Here is a 20567-nt window from a genome sequence, read left to right as displayed (position 1 = left end):
CATCAATGCTGTGTTCGTATGTATGAACTTCTTTCGCACCGTACGTAGCCAACCGCGGCTAATCGGAGGTGCGGGGGAAGGACAACAAACTAAACACAAAAAGCAGTTTCTAAGAAATTCGTTTTAAATTTCGCTTTAAAAGTGCGTAGCTCCGAATGGCTTCCCAGTACCGGAAGGATGGCTGCAGAGGCGCATCTGAAAGCGCCATCCCTCATTGGCAGACGGGATTATTTTCCCAAGTCACCCATTCACCCGTACACGCTTCAAATGTCATTGGCATCTCTTAAATTCAACACATTTAGGATGTGGATTCCCACATCGAAACCGCGTCTCAAGACTTGCGCAAAACAGTGGGTCACATGCGCAGAAGAATAATGGCACAGGACTGTTCGTTATTATTTGTTTAATGAGTGTCACGTTTATACAATTGTGAACATTTTAAATAAGTGGCTATTGTTTTACAAAAAACGATAATACTTTTTTTTTACAACCTTCTGACAGTTTGTTGCATTTTAAACTTTAGCAACCAAATAGATATCCCTTGTGCAAAGATAAAGATCCTCCATATAACCTGTAACAGACTGTTGGGGCAAGTGCCGTTAGCAAGCACCTAAGAAGGCCAGAATGGCACACGAGGGGGTGGTGGGTGGCCAGCACCACACCCAACCGCCTTTGTCTCCCCAGTAGCAATGTTTACACACCGCACCAAATACTAATTTGAGGCTGAATTAACCTAGGGGAGGACCAGGACCGGTTCAGAAAATCGCCACTGGCGTTGTCCGTGAGTGGGAATCGAACCCAGGTCGCTAGGTTCGTAGCGCAGCGCGCTAACCGCTACACCACCGCTCCCCGTAAACGCCCCTTGTGCAAGCACGCACGCACTTTTAGCAGAACTCCGTCTTGTGGCAGCGGCGAGCGTTAACATCGACGCCGGGCAACCTGCAGTTAAATTCCGATTGAAAGCTTTCGTGACTGCAGGGATTCATATTCTTAGTTCTTTCGGTAAAGTCACGTAGAAGGGAAATGATAAAATAATAAAAATAAAACATAATGAAATCAAAAATAAAAAATAAAATAAAAAATTTAATTGCCAAGAATATGAAAACCTGCAGTTAACTTCCTTCGTGTGCTTTGGGCAATGATATAATGACACTGGCAGTCTCCTCTCGCACACGATGCCACGGGATCTCTTAACGCTTTCCTGACAGCAGCGAGCACTCGATTGTAATCCATCCCCGTGCAAAGTGACGAGGCGGCCGTAGAAAAAGTGATTATTTGGCGAAATCCCACCCCCTCCCCCACCCCGAACACTATACACAGGTAAAGCCTTATCAAGTGACATTCACGCAAACCAATGAGCCATGGTTCGTGAATTATAGCGGGAAGATGACCTTTTTAACCTTTTGTAACTAAGGGCGACCGGGGAATTTGTGCGTTAGCTCTGTGCGCCTGTTCGTCCATCCCATAATGAGGAGGGTTACGATAACTCTCGCACAGGCTGTCCACTATGAGCTGAGCGTGAGTATACGGGTTGTGTTGGCGTTAGGCACGTGTATTGCATTTAAAAATCAGCCAACTTGATCGATGAATTGCTCAACATTTGGAGGCACAGTCTCGTCGAGAGCAGTGCTTGTTAACCTTTACTGCGGCCTTACACCCCTTTGGTTCTCGACCGTTACAAAAACACGTGTCGTGTTAAATTTTGATTTGAAGCTTTCGTGACTGCAGTAATTCATATTCTTACCTCTTTTGGTAAAGTCACGTTGAAGGGAAACAATAAAATACTAAAATATATATAAAACAATAAAAAATATCTCGCGACGTTTCGACCATAACGCAAACGGTCATCATCAGGTGTGAAAAACCAACGGCAAGAAACATTTGAAAGAAGTGGCGGTTTGCATGTATTTATTTTTAAACGGTGTTTGTATTTATTTATTTATAAAATGGATTCTGGCTTAGCAATCATTGGAAGGATTTGATAAACCATTTCAGGTCTTAATTGATTGTTCACGCTTACGGTAGCTTTCAGACAGCATATATACATTTTTCGTCTCCCACCTCCTCTTTTCAGAACATAGATGGACTAGTCCTTCTAAATAAACTGCCAAATCGCTGCCCGTGGCGCTAACGTTTTTTTTTATAAATAAATACTAAGACCGTTTAAAAATAAATTAATGCAAACCGCCACTTCTTTCAAATGTTTCTTCCCGTTGGTTTTTCACACCTGATGATGACCGTTTGCGTTATGGTCGAAACGTCGTGAGATTTTTTATTGTTTTATATATATTTTATTATTTTATTGTTTCCCTTCAACGTGACTTTAGCGAAAGAGCTAAGAATATGTGTCGTGTTGATAAATACATAGAAGGTTTGATGAGACAAGTTGCACATCATAAAGACTGTTGGGTTAGGTCGTTTAACCCAAACACCTTTATTATATTTTCAAGTAGCTGTACTTACAGTAACATGCCCGTGCTTAATTTGTGTTTTCGATGGTTTACCTTCTAAAAAAAGATCTGTCCGTGTCTCGCACCCCCAGGTTAAGAAGAACCACTGCTCTGGAGTATAAAAGGACAATAGAAAACATATATAAACGCGTTTTACTCTGACGGCTACCTGTCCATCCGTCGGGTTACGCACTGCTAATGAAATACTTCCGATGACAAACGGGCATTGAGAAGCGTTACGGAATCCACACGTGTGCACGAATTTTTTTGGTTTGTTACAAAACATTTTTCTGAATGGTTGAAGGTTTATTGGCGACATGAAGCAAATCACATCCGCACGAACTGGAAACGCGGGTGAACGGACACGTGAAGGTTCCAACTGCTGCTGATATCTTCATGCAACTCCCCACGACATTTGTGATTGTCTCGCATAAATACATTTTTGTGGGCAAAAATAACGTCTGCTAATTTATTTTTTAAATACAACGCGATATTTCATACTTCATCTCTTTGTTTGATTTGCTACAAAATGAGAGTATACTTTTTTAACACCGAAAATAAATAGCAAAGCAAGTTTTGAGCTTTACTTGACGCACAGATGATACTCACAATATGTGACAATAGTGCATCTCTGCCTGAGTGAGGTTTTAACGGGCAATTCAATGAATGACTTGGGCAATACGAACGTAATTGTTGCTCAATTATACTTCCACCCTTCATCCAAAATGTATCTTTACAGAAACCCTAAACGGATATGTAAACTTGTACAGCCTTCGCCTACACTTTGTATTCCTATCGTGTTTTTGTTTTGAATTAAAGCTTTCGTGACTGCAGTAATTCATATTCTTAGCTCTTTCCCTTTAACGTAACTTTACCGAAAGAGCTAAGAATATGTTTTTGTTTGTTATAGCTCATCGGATTCCTCCAGTATAAATAAGTATTCTGATTAAAGTTTCCTATTCAAATTATTGTGTATTGGTTTCATGTTTTTTTTTTTACGTAAAATTTTGATCTTTCTGAGCATTGATGTTGGGTTTAAAACAAAAAGAGATGCTTAGCTTGAACGGGCTGCCATCCAGCAGTGGAGCGGTAAAGGGCTGTTGTTGCGTGCGCGTCGTCAAGTCACACCAGCGAAACGGCAACTTGCAGCACGTGGCCCCGGATGAGCGAGAACTCCACATCGCCGTCGGCCTCTTGCTCCCCGAACGCCCAATCGGTTTTTGTCCATCGTCCCGCCGCTGGCCCTTGCATGCGTACGCCTCACGTTGGGCACCAGCGTGGTGCCAGTCTTTACGCTGTCAGCGTCGGCGGCAGCACCGGCCAGCGTGGTGCCGGTCCTCTCGCTGGCAGTATCAGCAGTTCCGGCCAGCATGGTGTGCCAATCCTCACGCTGGCAGCATCAGCGCACTGAGGAGCGCGCAGAGCACCGGCCAGCGTGCCGAGTGACACGACGAAGCGCCAGACGGCCACACGGGAATCTCGGTGGAGAAGACCGCGTCCGAGTGGTTGCGTGGGACGGGGAGGTTGCAAATGTTTCCTTCGCAGCACGAAACGCACTCCTGACGGGGAGTGCGGCAGACGAAAAACGCGAACTTAACGTCGAAGAGAAACGATAGCCACCGTTGGCCCCCAAAAGGTTCCGACCGAACGTGGTTCACCCGCTACGGCATACGGATGAGAGAAAAAAAATATTGACGAAGGAACATGGCGAAAAGTGTGCAAAGAAGCTAGAGAGGAACACGCTTGGAATTACCCCCCGCCCCCCCCCCCCGACAGAAAGAGGAGCACATGGATCGGGCAACACGGACAAAGTTTCCAAAGTTGACGTTCATTTCCTAAGAGTGAAGCCTGCACGAGCCATCATAGCTACGGCTGCCACCTCTCCAGTACAAAAGGAAAATGGGACATATCACGGGCAGAAGAATATCTCCCTAGACCAGAAAAGTTGGGGGGGGGGGGGGAAAGGACTACTTCACGGAAAAAATATGCGACGTTTAATGTCCTCGGGTCAACTCGGAGATTTCTCAGGACAACAACAGGACGATCCCGGGAAACCCAGGACGGGTGGCAACCCTTGTGACCCGCCAAAGCAATATATTAAGTCTGCCTTCAAAACTCACCTCTTTAGACACTCGCCTTCACCCTACGCCTAGTTTTGGCCGTTTACCCCACAGGTTCCGTTCATCTCCTGGCTTTCCCTAAAACAGCACATCTACGGATGCAATGCGCCACTTAACAAATGTAAATCGTTCTTCTTATCCATAATTACAGTTTTTTTTGGGTCATATCGCGTAAAATATATAAATGTGCCGTTAAACCCGAACACCACCCGACACAGCTAATTAGTAAGGTTTATCACGTTACTAGTTGGCGGTGTCGGATGGTTGGCAGATTTAACGACACATTTATATATTTACGCGATCTGACCCAAAAAAAAAATTGTATTATGGATAATATCAGTCGAGAAAGCCTATTTACTTATTCCACTTATTATTCTACTTATTATCATCATCATCATCACTATTAAAGGAAAAGTTTTAACCAGCCTCGGCCGCGAGCCCCGGGCGAGACTGGGGGTTGGCCGGCTCGCTTACCGTGCGGCGCGCGTCGGCGAGCGTCCGGCACCCCGTGGCCCCGACGCAGTCACGCATGGCCACGCAACGCTTGGTGACCGACTCGCTGGCGCCGAGCCCGTCCATGAGGTGGCGCGTGTAGCAGTAGCGCGAGCCTGCGTGCCGGCACACACGTCGCACAGGTGCGTTTGCCGACGGTTGTCCTTCCCTCCTCCCGCACCTCCGATTAGCGCGGAGGCGCGGTGTTCACTAAAACGGTGCTCGTTTGAGGCCGAGTCGACCTAGGGGAGGGCCCAGGACCGGTTCAGAAAATCATCGCTGGCGGTGGTGGCCGCGAGCGGGAATCGAACTCGGGACGCCGGGTTTGTAGTGCAGCGCACTAACCGCTACGCCACCGCTCCCCACATCCCTTACAAGACAAAGATCCCCCGTATAGCCTCAATAGACTGTTGGGACAAGTGCTGTTAGCGAGCACCTATGAAGGCCGGCAGGGGACACGAGGGGGCGGGTGGGTGGCCAGCACCACGCTCGGCCGCCTCTGTCTCCCCAGTGGCGATGTTTACACACCACCGCACCAGGTACTCATTTGAGGCTGAGTCGACCTACATCCCATACGCACAGCTCACACACAACACACGTGCCGTATGCTTCACACAAGCCACACTCATAGCAAGTGATGTTCCTCCTCTTAACGATGATCTCATCCCGTGCATACGAAGAGGTGCACATCTGGACAGATATTGAAAAGGTTTGATGCAAGCTCCATCGTTACGTCATCCGAATCTTCATTTATCCGGGAGGAATCCGATGAGCTACGAAGCTCTTATTTCACAGATGTCCAGTCGAGGTGGGTCAGAGAGTTATTACGGCGAAGCCCCACGTACCCTGCAAAGAGAATGTTGCCCGTGTCTCTTGTGCGATAAGCAAAGGATGCAGAGCAACCCCATAGGGTGAACGACCATCGCTCCGTGTATATGGGGTGCCACATACTACGGTTTTTTAAAGTTTTCAGTTTCATTTCTTAGGTATAACCCTGTGAGCCATGCGGCTCTTGACTCGGGTGCAACCGTAACAAAACAAAAACATGAACAAGATAACATCTTAAAGTGACTACACGCAACAGATAACGATGGGCGTTCACCCTATGGGTCACCCATACTACGGTGATAGCGACAGAGTGGCAGCCTAGGGTGGGAACTTCGCTACAGAGGATGTCGACCATTGAGACGGATCGATGAAATCCGCTCGGGTGCGGCTGGATTTTGTCACACCGTAGGATCGCGAGACATGGTGACCTCTCGGGGAGGCCTTCATCCAGCCGTGGATTGATCACGGCTCATGGTGGCGACGACGACAACGATGATGGCATGTTTATGTTCATCGATGCAACCGAGTCTCACCTCGTGGGCAGAAGACATCCGGGGCCCAGCGATTGCAATCGTAATTGTCACGGGCATCTTCACACGTGAAGCATTTGAAGCCACCAGGAAATGGGGTTGCTGGTGTGCGGAGAGATGGCGGGGGTTGAGAGGGGTGGCAATAAACACGTTTGAAAATGCAGTTTCGTTTTACTTTGCTCACGTCGCTTCTGGCAGAAGAGCCACCGCAACGGAGTAGCCCTCCTCAGTATGTTGGTCTACTCTTCCAACAGTCGGAGTCAAAAGTAAGAAAAAAGAAAGTGTCTGCATGCTTAGATGAGCCATAAAACCTCACAGCAGAGCGTGTGGGAAAGCGAGACCCCCCTGCTGCATGCGAGGATCAAAAGGGACAACATGAAGGATTTTTTTTTCAGAAGTCCTATGAAAAACATCTTCTGCAGCCATATGACATGATGCCGATAACACAATTGCAATAGATTGTTTATAAATAAAATAAAAACACCGACGAATGTGACGTAGAAAAGGGATGCATTGCAAAGAGAACCGTTGCAATAAATACACATTCACGTGTGTGGACATCCCTAGATGGACAGCGCGAAAAAATACGAGTGAGAAATATTTGGCAGCGAGCAAACTGGAGCCTATGATGAGGAGCCAAATGGCCCATTAGAGTAGCCCTTATTGGCATTTCCATTGGCACGGGCTTTATTCCTTAAGTGCAGGTATCACAAGGCCCCCGTGCAAAATTATGTTGGGGTTATTTCCAGACTGGGTTAAACCCACACCACTCAGCCACCTTGCCAGGGCACGATTATATGGCTTTGCTCTGCCGGTCCAAAAGTCTTGGGGAGTCTGCCATTTTCACATGTCCGTTTTAGAAAGGTGTCTGTACGAATGTGGAACTTCTTTCGCACCGTACATAGCCAACTGTGCTGAACTAAATTAAACCATTTCAATGTTACCAGGTAAGGCCCACTGAGCTATATAGCTATTTTGCAAAAAACGACCTGGCTATCACAAATAATAGCTCAACGATGTGGCTTATCACCATGTGGAAATGTATAGCAGCCAAATCCTCTAAAACGCACGTTGGTTCTAAATGTAGAGGGACAACCTGGAGGAAAGACCCGGAGAAAAATCCACGCGACCATGGAGAGAACATGCAAACTCCCAATATACAGGCGTCAGGGTCGGGATTGGACACACGACCTCCTGCATACCAGGCGAGGTCGTTAACATCTCGTCACCTTGCTGCCACAATTGTAGCCAACCGTGTCATATAAATTCCAGCTCAATTGGGCATCATTAAGGTAGTGTGGCTCCGCTACATCAATGCCTTGATTGTGCCCAAGACTGTTGTTGTACAAAAAGAGTTCTACGTAAACATTCAGAGCTTTCGATTTAAAGCTTTCGTGACTGCAAGGATTCATCTTCTTTGGTTCTTTCGGTAAAGTCACGTAGAATGAGAATAAAATAATAAATTGATAAAATAAAATAATAATATTCTCACGACGTTTCGGCCACAACACAAGCGGCCTTCATCAGGTGAAGGGACGAGACTGTCTGGAGGACAGCGCTGGAGTGACAGCGCTGGAGTGAAAAAGCTTTTTCACTCCAGCGCTGTCCTCCAGACAGTCTCGTCCCCTTCACCTGATGAAGGCCGCTTGTGTTGTGGCCGAAACGTCGTGAGAATATTATTGTGTTATTTTATTCTCATTCTACGTGACTTTACCGAAAGAACCAAAGAAGATTCAGAGCTTTCTTTAAAAAAAAAATGTTGTATGGGAAAACTGCGAGTGAAATGTCCTCTCCAGCTGATCAAAGTTAAAAAAAAAGTCAGCCGGGTAAAAAAAACACAAGTAATAATGTGCTGACAGAGTCCAATGTCCATGCATTGCCCATACGAACGCAGGCATCATGAGCAAAAGTGCAATGCCGTTAGGATGAACTGGGTTCGACACAGCAATCATGAATCCGAGGCATCCCTCTGTGTTTTGAACAGAGCGGGGAGCACCTCGCTCGCGACGGCGATGGAGCGTGAAATTACTTTGGACTCTCCAAAGTTTTACGGGACTTGTCCGTTGTATTTGCCCGAAGCTAAAACTGTCAGCAGCCCAGTCCGTAAATTGTTTGCACATCGCGCGGTGATTAATGAACATGAGCACAAAGCCAAACGTGTGATTGTGGCATTAAGAAGGGGTCAGGCCTAATCCTGACCCTGACCCCAGAACAACCTCCTGCAGTAACTTAACGGTGATTTTTTTCCCCATCCCCCCCCCCCCATCTTAAAATTTATTGTTCGTTTGTCTTTTGGAAACCCATTACTGGGCTCGCTTGTTGTTGTTGAAACAGTCTCCAATCAGGCGTGCAGTTTGAACGAGTGACATGTCATGCATTAGTGCAATAGTCACAGCGGTCTGTTTAACGTCTTCCGCGGCGTACGTAGCCAAACCGCGCTAACCAGGAGGTGCGGAAGGACAACAAACTAAACACAAAAAGCAGTTCTGAAGAAGTGAGTTTTGAATCTAGACTTAAAAGTGCATGGCTCCAGTGGCTTCCTAATATCGGAAGGAAGAGCGTTCCAGACGGCCGCAGAAGCGCATCTCAAAGCGCGCGATTTGGTGACCACCGTCTGTGTTCGGTGGCCAGCAGCCAGAAGACGATGCTGCTGCTGCTGCGAGGATGACCAGGAGTTCGCGTGACGGTGTATTCTCCTGTCACGTCACGAGACGAAGTATCCACTCGGAAGGAACTCCCATAGGACAGTGAAACCGTTCACGAACGACCCACGGAAGCAGATATTACAGAGCTACCTCTGAAATCCCTTCAAGTGACCTCTGGTCGACACAGTAGAGGGCAACACTTGGAATATTTAATGCGTAAAACTTTGCATGGCAGTACAATGCCCCCCCCCCCCCTCTGAATTGTTAACTTATTAAATTTACAAGCTTGATAAATGTAAACCGTAACGCGGCAGTCGTTAGAACAGTAGCTCGATAGCAAGGTGCCAATCCACACCCTGGCCGGGGCTCGACTCTGCACTTCATCCCTCTCTGAGTATCACTTCGTGGAAAGTTAAAAACGACTGCTGCATGGATAGACTCACCCACCACCGTAGGCATGTGGAATTCCTACCACTCCTCGGCCTGAAAAACAGGAGGTGAGTGCCGCCCCACACATCCATCCATCGGTAGAGCAATTCAATGGTGGGAATTCCACATTACCATGACGAGAGGTAGTTTTTTTTGCAACTGCTGTTAACATCCCACAAATGAGGCGCAGTGTTTTATCGCTTCCAGTGGCATGATTGGCTGGGTTAAACCCCCAAGGCAGATTTGAAATCCAAACCTTGTGATTATGAGATGGGTCCACAAACCCACAGCCAGGCCCCAACTGGCTGGCTGTAGCAGTTAATCTTCGACACGTTATATATCTGTCAAACAAAAGACTTTGCTTTTTAAAGCTTTCGTGACTGCAAGGATTCATCTTCTTTGGTTCTTTCGGTAAATTGATAAAATAAGAGATGCCGCGACTCTAAGACCGCAGCTCTTTCGCTGGCATTGACTCTTAATACCTCTCACACCACGGTTAATGGTATGGTTTACAACATGAAGTATAACAGCGCCTCGCAGCTGTCTCTCTCCCCCTCCTCTGTTCCGACCATGGATGAACTCGTCCGTCTGAACGGGACCCGTAGCTATCCGTGTGGCGCTTTGTTTCTTCTCACACAGCTTAAAGGTCGTGATCTGAGCGTGGCTTTTTCACTCCAGCGCTGTCCTCCAGACAGTCTCGACCCTTCACCTGATGAAGGCCGCTTGTGTTGTGGCCGAAACGTCGTGAGAATATTATTGTGTTATCTTATTTTATCAATTTATTATTTTATTCTCATTCTACGTGACTTTACCGAAACAACCAAAGAAGATGAATCCTTGCAGTCACGAAAGCTTTAAATCGAAATTCTTTCGGTAAAGTCACGTAGAATGAGAATAAAATAATAAAATTAAACAACACAATAAAATTCTCACGACGTTTCGGCCACAACACAAGTGCCCTTCTTCAGGTGAAAGGAACAAACCTGTCGGGACGACAGAGCTTCAATGAACGCTGTTAAGATTCGCAGCGTCTTTTAAGCTCACTTCTCTCAACCAGCTTAAAAGACGCTGCGAATCTTAATAGCGTTCATTGAAGCTCTGTCGTCCAGACAGGTTTGTTCCTTTCACCTGAAGAAGGGCACTTGTGTTGTGGCCGAAACGTCGTGAGAATTGTATTGTGTTATTTTATTTTATTATTTTATTCTCATTCTACGTGACTTTACCGAAAGAACCAAAGAGGAAGAAAAGACTTTTCCCCAGGTTAATGTGTTCTTATCACTCATCAGCAAGCCACGGATGGTTATACAACTGTGGTCATGGTTAAGCGGTTAATTACACAATTTACGTAAATATAGTATTCATAATGTATGTTGAATTACCATATAAATAACCTCACCGCAATGGATACCCATAGTAATTTATACGCATTCATTAATCCCCCCCCCCCCCCACTTCGCGCAAGAAGAGTACGCAAGTGATGTCATCACCTCTACCCCTCTATTTCAGGACTGAAACAGGAGGATTTCTCCACAAAGCTGGCTGTCGCCTGATGAAACCAGTTGTAATTACTGGCGAAACGTCGTACTCCGGTTGAAAATGTTGTGGCTTTGCTCTGCAACACGCCGGTGTGCTGTACTTGTGACGAATTGGCATTTTCTGTTTACGTGACAACCCTTACTAGTTGGCTGTGTTTCGCGAAAGCCTACTACGTGTTAAACTGATAGTAGTTATAACTTTATCATAGTTATAAATTTTGATTTAAAGCTTTCGTGACTGCAGTAATTCATATTCTTAGCTCTTTCGGTAAAATCACGTTGAAGGGAAACAATAAAATAATAAAATATATATAGAACAATAAAAAAAAATTCACGACGTTTCGACCATAACACAAACGGTCGTCATCAGGTGTGAAAGCCAACGGCAAGAAACGTTTGAAAGAAGTGTCGGTTTGTATTAATTAATTAATTTCCCGGCGGTGTGTTTATTTATTTATAAAAAACGTGAGCGCCACGCGCAGCGATTTGGCAGTTTATTTAGAAGGACTAGTCCATCTATGTTCTGAAAAGAGGAGGGGGGAGACGAAAAATTTAAGTATGCTGTCTGAAAGCCACCGTAAGCATGAACAATCAATTAAGACCTGAAATGGTTTATCAAATCCTTCCAATGATTGCTAAGACAGATTCCATCTTCTCGGTTGAAATTGTCTCTGTGCTTGTATATGTGGATAGCCTCATGAACGAATCTCTCATGGTAGCCAGATGGCTTACAAAGAACCTCTGTCTTGGAAAAGTCAATGTCATGTGAGCCTACTGAATTATAACAGTGATCTGCCATGGCCGAGGTGTTGGTCTGCTTTTTACAAAAAATCCGTGATCTGGTTCCGTCTGTAAAAGATGTGATTCCGGACATACAGTACCCTGGTGTCTACAAACTAAGTTGCCTCTGTGGTAGTAGTTACATTGGAGAAACCAAACGCCATGTCTCGGACCGTATTCGTGAACACAAAGCAGACCTTAAACACGGTAGGACCAACACCTCGGTCGTGGCAGATCATTGTTATAATTCAGTAGGCTCACATGATATTGACGTTTCCAAGACAGAGGTTCTTTGTAAGCCATCTAGCTACCATGAGAGATTCGTTCATGAGGCTATCCACATATACAAGCACAGAGACAATTTCAACCGAGAAGATGGATTCTGGCTTAGCAATCATTGGAAGGATTTGATAAACCATTTCAGGTCTTAATTGATTTTTCACGCTTACGGTGGCTTTCAGATAGCATACTTAAATTTTTCGTCTCCCCCCTCCTCTTTTCAGAACATAGATGGACTAGTCCTTCTAAATAATCTGCCAAATCGCTGCGCGTGGCGCTGACGTTTTTGTAAATAAATAAATACACCGTTTAAAAATAAATTAATGCAAACCGACACTTCTTTCAAATGTTTCTTGCCGTTGCTTTTCACACCTGATGACGACCGTTTGTGTTATGGTCGAAACGTCGTGAGAATTTTTATTGTTTTATATATATATTTTATTATTTTATTGTTTCCCTTCAACGTGACTTTGCCGAAAGAGCTAAGAATATAGTTATAACTTTATTATAGTTATAACTATTTTGTTTTACCCAGGTCTCTTGAAAGAGACACTTGGTATCACAGTGGGCACTCACCAGGACATGATGATGACAATAATTTATTATTGTTGATGGACATAGCAATTTATGCTGATGATAATTGTTGATGGTAGTAATTCATAATTGTTAATTGCTGATTGTCAATTCTTGTAATGATGATACTGCCAGTGAAACTCATCATTGATGGTGTTGATATTCACGATAATAACGATCATCACGATTGATGGTGATGAAATTATTTTGATAACTGACGATTTCTACCATTTACAATTAGTTTATTTTGGGGTTAGATCGTCTAGGTATGTTATAACTAAAATGTCCCACCGCCCAACGGAGCCAATCAAATCAAACTCTCTTTTGTTGGACAAATGCGGTATTTGATTTGACTTTTTTTTGCATTTTACACGACCTTGCGCTGGAGATTAGAACAAAAGCTCAGCTCTCAGAGGTGTTTTTTTTTACATTATGTCTTACACACATACGTAGAACTTCTTTCACACCGGACATAGCCAACCGTGCTCAACGGAGGTGTGGGGAAGGACAACAAACTAAATCCAACAAGCAGCGTTAAAATAAATGAGTTTTCAATTTAGTAATGTATAGTGGAGTGTACAGTGTGTAATGTATGCTGTAGTGTATAGTGTCGTGTATAGTAGTATGAATGTACGTTAAACTTCTTTCGCACCATATGTAGCCAACCAAATTGGTTGTAAAATCCTACAGATAACAATGAAGACCTTTAATTACGACTGATCATGATTGTTGATGATCCTGACGATTACGACAGTCGATGTTATTGGTCATGAACACTCCACTGCATTTGTGAGCAACAGTATCGACTCATACCGAGGTTACAAGTGCAATGGCTCGTGATGAACATGGTGACCGAAATAAGCTGAATGATTTCCACGTGCAGCGTCACTCTTGTATAAAAGCGGTGACGTTTTAGGCAACGACCCTTCGTTGTAGAACGTGAACACAGGCGGTAGAGAGCGAGAGAGCGTCAATGTGGGTTGGCGACTGCACTTAACACCACCGGTCGTGAGTATTTGTTTTTACAATTGTAGAAAATAACTTCTGCAAATTGTAAAAAAATAACTTCTGCCTTAAAAAGAAAAAATACAATTGCATTATGTATTTGCTCTGAAGGGCCATTGCCCGAAACGTCGCCTAAATTGTGTATTTTAAGGCAGCGTTTTATTGTTGTTGTTGTGTTCCAAAGCAGTAGCATCACCAAACAATTTGATCAAATTATAATATTGCAGTTAATTGTTATCATCATCATGCTACTGATGATGAATGTGTGTATGCTGAACTTCTGTCGCACCGTACGTAGCCAACCGTGCTAATCGGAGGTGCCGGGTGGTGGGGGGGGGAGAAGGACGACAAACTAAAACACACACAAAGAGCAGTTTTAAAGATGACAATAATGTGTGATCGTGCCGGCGATGCACACTCACTGGCTGGATAAAGCTGAACGATGTCCTGTGCCGTGAAGTCTCTTCCTCTTCCTCCTCCAGTGGCCACCACCAGCAGCACCACGCGCGACATCCACCAGATAGCGATTCCGATGATCAACACCACGGCGCCGGGCAGGCTCATGGCATCGTGTGTCCCACACACACACACACACCCTAGTCTACAGATAGATAGCCACATATATATACACACACACATACACCCTAGTCTACAGATAGCCACATATACACACATACACCCTAGTCTACAGATAGCTATATATACAGTTTAACACGTAGGCTTTCGCGACCAATATTATTCATAATAAAGGTTTTTGGGGTTAGATCGCGTTATTTATAAATGTGTCGTAACCCTCCACCACCCGACACGGACAATCAGCAAAAAAAAAGTGTCACGTTGACAAAATACAAATAATTCACTACTTTAGCCCTATATACACACACGCTATACGTGTACGTACAAGCTTGTCGATATGACGCACCCGACTGCTGGTCTGTAATACGCTGATCGCATACAGCACGCTCACAGATGATCAGTCTCAGCTTGTGAGTGTGTGAGTGTGCGCACACGTGAGATGTCAGCATACGTGAGATGTCAAAGCTGTCGTGCATCTCTCTGTCACCCTCTCGGGCATCGCTTAGCTCTCTGCTACGGAAGGAAGGCCCATCGTCCGAAACGTCGCCGACTATTTCTAATCTTGTTTTCTTCCCTTTGGGCAATGTCACCGAAAGAATGGGATGGAGTGTGCGTGAGGTTGTTGTTGTTGTTTTTGCCACTTGTTTAGGGCCACGCTGTGTGAACGTGCGTGTTCAGTTGTCAAAGTGAAACGTCACTCTGCCTTCGCGCGTGGTCCACGCGTTCTAGAGGATCACGCAATAGCCTGACAAACCCCTGTTTTTTACTAAGTGTGTGTGTGTATTATAAGTTATAATTCTGTGTATGACTGGACATTCATGAAAAACATGCTTCTTTACATCGAAGTATATTTGAGCAGTGCATTTCAGAACACGTGCAAAGGGTGATTATATTATACACTGTGTGTGCATGTGTAGTGACATCAACACTTATATGCGTCTGCAATGTGTATGTGCACTATGCGTATATATAATATATGCATATGTACGTGTGCGTGTGTGTAATGCGTAAAATATGTATGACATGTGTATAAATGATGCGCTACTGTTTATGGTACAATTTTACATTTAAAAGGTGTTGTGTATGTCTGGATATACTCATATTTACACGTTAATTTGTTAGTGCGGTGTACAGATAAACTGCAATAGGCGACCGAATGTGTTTCTTACACACAGCTCGTATAATAATAATAATTATTATTATGGGCGCTGCTGCACTCACCCGGTCAATGCGTCCTCCCCTCCACCTCCATCAACCCGCACCGACCAGCATGGTGAAGTATGGTCATGCAAACTCACACGTGCGACGCCTTCGTCCACAGCAGGCAGTGGATTAACAAAGGGGGGCTGCTGTGCAGGTTAACGCACGCGGCTCTGTTCTAAATTTCATAAAAGAACACGCACACACACTTGCGACCCCACTGCTCAACTTCTCTCGGGATGCGTAAGTTCTCATATAGACTCTGCAACACACCCCTCTCATCCACCCCACCCCTCTCATCCACCCCACCCCTCTCATCCACCCCACCCACCTCCCCCCACCCCACCCACCTCTCCCTGCACTCCTCTCATCCACCCCACCCCTCTCATCCACCCCGCCCACCTCCCCCCACCCAACCCACCTCCCCCCACCCAACCCACCTCCCCCCACCCCTCTCATCCACCCCACCCACCTCTCCCTGCACTCCTCTCATCCACCCCACCCCTCTCATCCACCCCACCCCTCTCATCCACCCCACCCACCTCCCCCCACCCAACCCACCTCCCCCCACCCCTCTCATCCACCCCACCCACCTCTCCCTGCACTCCTCTCCCCCCCCACCTTTGCTCCACCCTCCCTCTCCACGAACCTGCACCAAAGACAGAGGTCCCCCGTATAGCCTGCAACAGGCTGTTGGGGCAAGTGTTGTTCGCGAGCACCTATGAAGGCCGTGACGGCACACGAGTGGGTGGGTGGCCAGCACCACGCCCGGCCGCCTTTGTCTCCCCAGTGGCGGTGTTTGCTACACACCGCACCAGGTACTCATTTGAGGCTGAGTCGACCTAGGGGAGGCCCAGGACCGGTTCAGATAATTGTCACTGGGTATTGGCCGTGAGCAGGGAACACACACACTGACACACAAAAAGGCAAAGATTTCCCAATAGCCTTAACAGACTTTTGGGGCAAGTGCGTGGATTCGGTCCCAACCCTAACCACTGTATATTTGGAGTTTTCATGTTCTCCACGTGGTCGCGTGGATTTTTCTCTGGGTCCTCTGGTTCTCTCCACATTTAGAAACAACGCGCGTTTAGAGTATGTGGCTATTGCTATACATTTCCACATGATAAGCCACCTCGTTGAGTTGTAATTTGTGGCCAGGTCGCTTCTGAAACATCAGCTATACAGCTCCGTGGGCATTATCTGCTCAAATAAAACATAGTTTCGTTTCGTAGCGAAGCGCGCTAACCACTGCGCCACCGCTCCTGCACCTCACCGCACTCGTAGCACAAGTAGCTACAACACGTGTAGTAGCTACAACACGTGTAGTAGCTACAACACGTGTAGTAGCTACAACACGTGTAGTAGCTACAACACGTGTAGTAGCTACAACACGTGTAGTAGCTACAACACGTGTAGTAGCTACAACACGTGTAGTAGCTACAACACGTGTAGTAGCTACAACACGTGTAGTAGCTACAACACGTGTAGTAGCTACAAATGTAGTAGCTACTAACTACTACACGTGTAGTAGTTACTACACGTGTAGTAGTTACTACACGTGTAGTAGTTACTACACGTGTAGTAGTTACTACACGTGTAGTAGTTACTACACGTGTAGTAGTTACTACACGTGTAGTAGTTACTACACGTGTAGTAGTTACTACACGTGCAACGGGCCCCGCACTTTCAAGGACCCCGCGCCAAATGCTTTCAAGCTATCAATTCCGGTTCAGTGATTCTGCACTTGCTCTATTACTATTGTACTATACTGCCTTCAACTTTTATGAACGACTGGGTGCTTAAGGTTAGCGATTTGTCGTATTATCTGGCTGTATAGCAAGTTAAAAAAAATACAATTACTTTACTACGCAAGTCAAAAAAAATGTGTATTTTAATATTTATGTGTTTAGGGCCCCTTTATAACATATCCTACAATGCCTTAATCCGGCACTGCCACCACGCACGCTCTGTTGAGACTGTCCGCTGTGTGTACGACCTGTCAAGCAGGAGGGATGGATTTGCCTGTTGTGGACGGCACGGAATGTGTGGTTGGGAGCTACTGGCCGCAACTGGAGTTTTATCACTTTAGGTGGCACTCCCATTGTCCATCAGTTGTTACAGGCACGCAGCTCAACATTGCACGATCGTAAACCTGCCCCCTTCCGTCCTTATCGCCTGCTGTTAAGATGTGGGGTTTTCTTTTGTTTTAGCACCTGCCCGTGGTGTTTTTTAGTATGTGGTGTGCAAACATCGCCATTAGGAAGACAAAGGCGGCTGGGCGTGGTGCTGACCACCCACCCCCTCGTGTGCAGTTCCTGAACGGCCTTCATAGGTGCTCGCTAACAGCACTTGCCCCAACATTATGTTTAGGTTATACGGGGGGTCTTTGTCTTTGTATGTCCGAGTGGGGAGCGGTGGCAAAGTGGTTAGCGCGTTCCGCTCACGGTCAACACCAGTGACGATTTCCTGAACCGGTTCTGGGCCTCCCCGAGTTTGATTCAGCCTCAAATGTGTATCCGGTGCGATGCATAAACATCGTGACTTTGGAGACAAATGGGCTAGGTTATGGCGCTGTGGACCCACCCCCTCGTGTAGATTTCCGGCCTCCAGAGGTGCACGCTAACAGCACTTGCCCCAACAGTCTGTGAAGTTCTAGATTTGAAGTTTTCGTGACTGCAAGGATCCATACTCTTTGGTTCTTTCGATAAAGTCACGTAGGTAAACAATTTATTAAAAATGTAATAAGATTAAACAAAAATGAAAACAACTAAATTAAATCACGACGTTTTGGAGGCAACACAAGCTTCCGTCATCAGGTGTAAAAAAAGCACAGCAAAATTACTGCAATTTTTTTTACCTACGTGACTTTACCGAAAGTCTGTGAAGTCTATACAGGGGATATTTTCTTTCGTATGCGTATGGGGAGCGGTGGCGCAGTCGTTAGCGCGTTGTGCTACCAACCCCGACGAACCGAGTTCGATTCCCTCTCACAGCTAACATCGGTGACGAATATCAAAACAGGTTCTGGGCATTCTCCTAAGTCGACTCAGCCTTAAAAAAACGAGCACCCGGAATGGGTATGAAAGTCTACTGGCTACATAAAAAAACAACCCACTCATCTCTTATCTCTCAAATTAATCATTCATTTCTGATTACGAAACCTCGGTGCAGATGTTTAAATTGGCCATTGTTTTCTGTGTACTGCCTCTTCCCGTTTGGTTCTCAGGCAGACTTTATCCGGCCCTTGTGATGTTCCCAAGACTCTTATCTTGAGTTACGCACGGAGCGCTATGACGATCTGGCTTGATCTGTTAACAACCTGGCCTGCCGGTTGTTAGCAGTGTGGTCAAAGGTGCATTGATGTGTGTCCCTTACAAAACACTGTGTGTATCTGAAAACAAAAGACACAAGTAAATGCAATGTGGTCAGGTCGATTAATTGTTTGGGAAAATGAATGAGTTTCATGTGTTTTTAATTTGGTCACAAGGAAAGCCCACTCGAACCAATATGCCATCTGACTGGCTCACAGCCCACATTCCTTACAATATCTGTAATCCTTTAACTTGTTTTAACGAAGATAGGTCACCAAGTGTAGAGATGGAGCGATGACTTTAGCTTGTGTGCAGGAGCGGGGTGGATTGGTTCATCGAGAGTTTCAGCCAGTAGTTTATATGAAGTGTGTGTTGCCAATACCATATATTAAATCCAGTTGAAATGTGTTTTAACGAGCCTGACATTGATGATGAGACACATAAGGTCGAAGAAACCGGTCTAGCGTTTGCTCGTTTAGACAAATGTTGCTCAACAATATTGGTCTGGTAAGCCTAATGGGCTGATGGACTAACACATTTGTATTTACTCATATTATCTTTTCCATACGATAAGATCCACACATATTTTTATCTCCCGTATACGTGTTCTGAATGAAAGTTGGGTATAGTCTGTGTGTATGCTACCAGATTTGCATAACTCTATTTACATCAGACACACACGTTTGGGGGCTGACTTACTTTCCACAGAGTCTTATAATCCTGAGAATTCGGTATATGGGGAAACTTGTGTATATATATACACACACAAAGATTCCCCGTATAACCTTAACAGACTGTTGGGGCAAATGCTGTTCGCGAGCACCTATGAAGGAACACGAGGAGGTGGGTGACCACCACCACGCTCGGCCGCCTTTGTCTCCAAAGTGGCGATTTTAACACACCGCGCCAGGTACTCATTTGAGGCTGAGTCGACCTAGGGGAGCAGGCCTAGGACCGGTTCAGATAATCGTCACGCTAACCGCTACCAATACCCGCCACGAAGTGAGGGTAACGTCGCCACGGCGCCTGTGCCAGGCTAGGTGCACTTTGAGGCCACGTGAAGTGTCGAAGGCTCGCTGACAGGAGGTCGCGGGACAGACCCAGGTGCCATGGCTTGGCTGATTGAGATGACTGGCAGATGCACCAGCTGTATCCCCTATTGTGCCAACTTGATGCATTTTATCAGCCCTGCGCTCCGCTCATTGATGTGAGCGTCGCTCCTCTGCCCTCAGTTGTTGTTGGAGGGCGACTGCCTTGAACTGCCCAGTAGAGTCCTTCGCGAGCCTCCTCCATGGAGACCGATCTTGACACCGCTGGTACCAGTTGTCGGCAAGTCTACTCAGCTCCACATCCTCCCCAACCGTATAGCTCCATATCTTCTCCAGCCCATGCGTTACCGGTTTAGCCCCCTCTATGCGGACAAACGGAAGCTGCTTGAGCACGCGGTGACTGGGCATGACCCAGCGAACGCAGCCTTGCCTGCCGGAGGAGCTCACTGATGGGAGTGTGTCCAGATATTTCAAGGATTGTGAGCTCCTCAAACAATGCAGCTTGGTTAAACTCAGTATGGGTAGTAGGCAGGCCAGCCCGAATGTTTCTCACCGGCGCAGATGTTTCATTAGAGGGGTCCACGTTTCACAAGCATAGAGAATGGATATATAATACACCCACGAGCTTCTTTCTAAGTTTGGAACATTCTTATACACATTAACCTGAACTCGTACAAAGCACTTCCCATCAGCAATGAAAACAAACGCTGTCACGAGCAAGGTACACACTAAAGAGGGGGGGGGGGGGGGGGGGGACTGTGTTTA

The 20567-nt window shown here is 46.0% G+C and overlaps 1 protein-coding gene across 2 annotated transcripts; it reads right to left on the bottom strand.

Moving 5' to 3' along the window:
- Nucleotides 1–388: 388 nt before the first annotated feature.
- On the bottom strand, nucleotides 389–15708 carry LOC116948635 (ly6/PLAUR domain-containing protein 6-like). Of its 2 annotated transcripts, XM_032965516.2 has the most exons (5): nucleotides 15464–15708; nucleotides 14089–14267; nucleotides 6424–6522; nucleotides 5045–5178; nucleotides 389–4009 (listed from the first exon to the last, which is right to left on the bottom strand). In XM_032965516.2, the coding sequence occupies exons 2-5, from the start codon at nucleotides 14228–14230 to the stop codon at nucleotides 3836–3838; spliced, it is 549 nt and encodes a 182-aa protein (XP_032821407.2). In that variant the 5' UTR covers nucleotides 14231–14267; nucleotides 15464–15708; the 3' UTR covers nucleotides 389–3835. The 2 variants fall into 2 exon arrangements, with proteins under 2 accessions (XP_032821407.2, XP_075927784.1); XM_076071669.1 differs by lacking the exon at nucleotides 15464–15708 and having other exon boundaries at nucleotides 14089–15454.
- Nucleotides 15709–20567: the final 4859 nt, after the last annotated feature.

Source organism: Petromyzon marinus, chromosome 34 (genome assembly GCF_048934315.1).
Source record: "Petromyzon marinus isolate PM22_M1 ecotype Great Lakes invasive population chromosome 34, UKy_Petmar_22M1.pri1.0, whole genome shotgun sequence".
In the NCBI taxonomy this organism is placed as follows: Eukaryota; Metazoa; Chordata; class Hyperoartia; order Petromyzontiformes; family Petromyzontidae; genus Petromyzon; species Petromyzon marinus.
Note: the sequence above shows the minus strand (reverse complement) of the source record. Positions and strands in the feature narration are given on the sequence as shown.